At 31.4% G+C, this 1,275-nt stretch overlaps 1 protein-coding gene across 1 annotated transcript; it reads right to left on the bottom strand.

Annotated features, from left to right (window-relative positions):
- Positions 1–350: 350 nt before the first annotated feature.
- On the bottom strand, positions 351–804 carry LOC141403514 (chymotrypsin inhibitor SCI-III-like). The gene is made up of 2 exons (XM_073986042.1): positions 673–804; positions 351–616 (listed from the first exon to the last, which is right to left on the bottom strand). The coding sequence occupies exons 1-2, from the start codon at positions 746–748 to the stop codon at positions 411–413; spliced, it is 282 nt and encodes a 93-aa protein (XP_073842143.1). The 5' UTR covers positions 749–804; the 3' UTR covers positions 351–410.
- Between the last annotated feature and the right edge of the window lie 471 nt (positions 805–1,275).

Below are 1,275 nucleotides of genomic sequence, written 5' to 3'. Positions count from 1 at the left end.
CTAGAATGGAACAACGTGGCTGGAATTCAAATCCTAAATAATCAGCTTTAATTGTCAAAAAAAATCATTAAAAAAATAATATGGATGGTGGAAATAAATGAATCGGATAAAGCTTTTAAAGGCGTGCGCCAGAAATTATGGTATTTACTTGAAACAAATATGATTATGTATTTTTAATATTTTCAAAAAAACTCAATATGGTTATATTAACATTCATTTTATTTTTTTAGATTTTACGACATCAATGAAAATATGTACTAGTTGCCATTATTCAAATATTCTATTCTTCTTTTCCTTAATATAGTTCTGTCTTTCAAAATGTTCAGAGGAAATAATTTTTTATATGTGTATTTTCAAATAAAAACCTTATCCATATTTATTAAAATATTATTATTTCTGATTCCTCAAATTTACTCCATGAAATTATCACCACTTTCATAGACACAATGATGAGTACATTCTGCTAAGGTACACCAGCGATTATTGTTGCCACCATAACCCTTATACTGCATTTGTTCACACTGTCGTGTCTCCTTGCTATAATACCACATACGGCGACCAACATAGCCTTCTTTTTGAATACCTTCATCACTCGTCTCATGACATGATGGGTGGGCTAAAAAATATTTCACAACTTGCAGATTACTTTCTTTTGAGATTAAATTAACTTACTTGGTCTTCCAATGCAACCTCCATGAGCCAACACGACAGGTATGGCTATAAACAATACAGCAAATAAAATCTTCATTTTTTTGTTTGGTTTTTGTTCTTTACTTCTATTCTATGTATGCACTGAAACTGTGGTTCAATTTCGAATGAAGATCTCATCCAAAATTACGCTGTATTTATAAGAAGATTAAGATTCTGAAGTCATCATATTCTTTTTATTGTTGAGTGAAGATGAAATACTAGGTTGGGTTATAATAAAATCTTTAAAATGCAGGTAACAGAGAGAGAGAGAGTGAGAGAGAGAAAGAAATGTACGGTTAAGAATCAACGAATATATTATACCCTCTAAATGTAATTTTAATGAAATATTTTATATTTTTAATATTTTAAACTTTATATTTAAAATTTTATATTTTACGGGTGACGTAGGGGATGAAAGCGTCAAGCGTCACCTGGGGAGTTGCCTTTAAAACCCGTTAAAGGTAGTGAGCTAACATGTGCCGCGCGTTCACCCATAAGAACGTAAAAAACTTGGGTTTGGGCGTTGGGTTAGTAACTCTCCCTTAGAAAAGCAGCCTACTATGGAAAAACGAAAGAAAAGAAAAG

Source organism: Musca autumnalis, unplaced genomic scaffold (genome assembly GCF_047663935.1).
Source record: "Musca autumnalis isolate F117 unplaced genomic scaffold, ASM4766393v1 scaffold_4, whole genome shotgun sequence".
Classification (NCBI taxonomy): domain Eukaryota; kingdom Metazoa; phylum Arthropoda; class Insecta; order Diptera; family Muscidae; genus Musca; species Musca autumnalis.
The sequence above is the reverse complement of the archived record's forward strand: the minus strand, read 5'-3'. Positions and strand labels throughout refer to the sequence as shown.

Coding starts and splice junctions, on each gene's coding strand:
- LOC141403514 (XM_073986042.1), bottom strand. CDS start 748: ATGAAGATTTTATTTGCTGTATTGTTTATAGCCATACCTGTCGTGTTG. Junction 617..672: donor AGGTTGCATTGGAAGACCAA/GTAAGTTAATTT, acceptor AATATTTTTTAG/CCCACCCATCATGTCATGAG.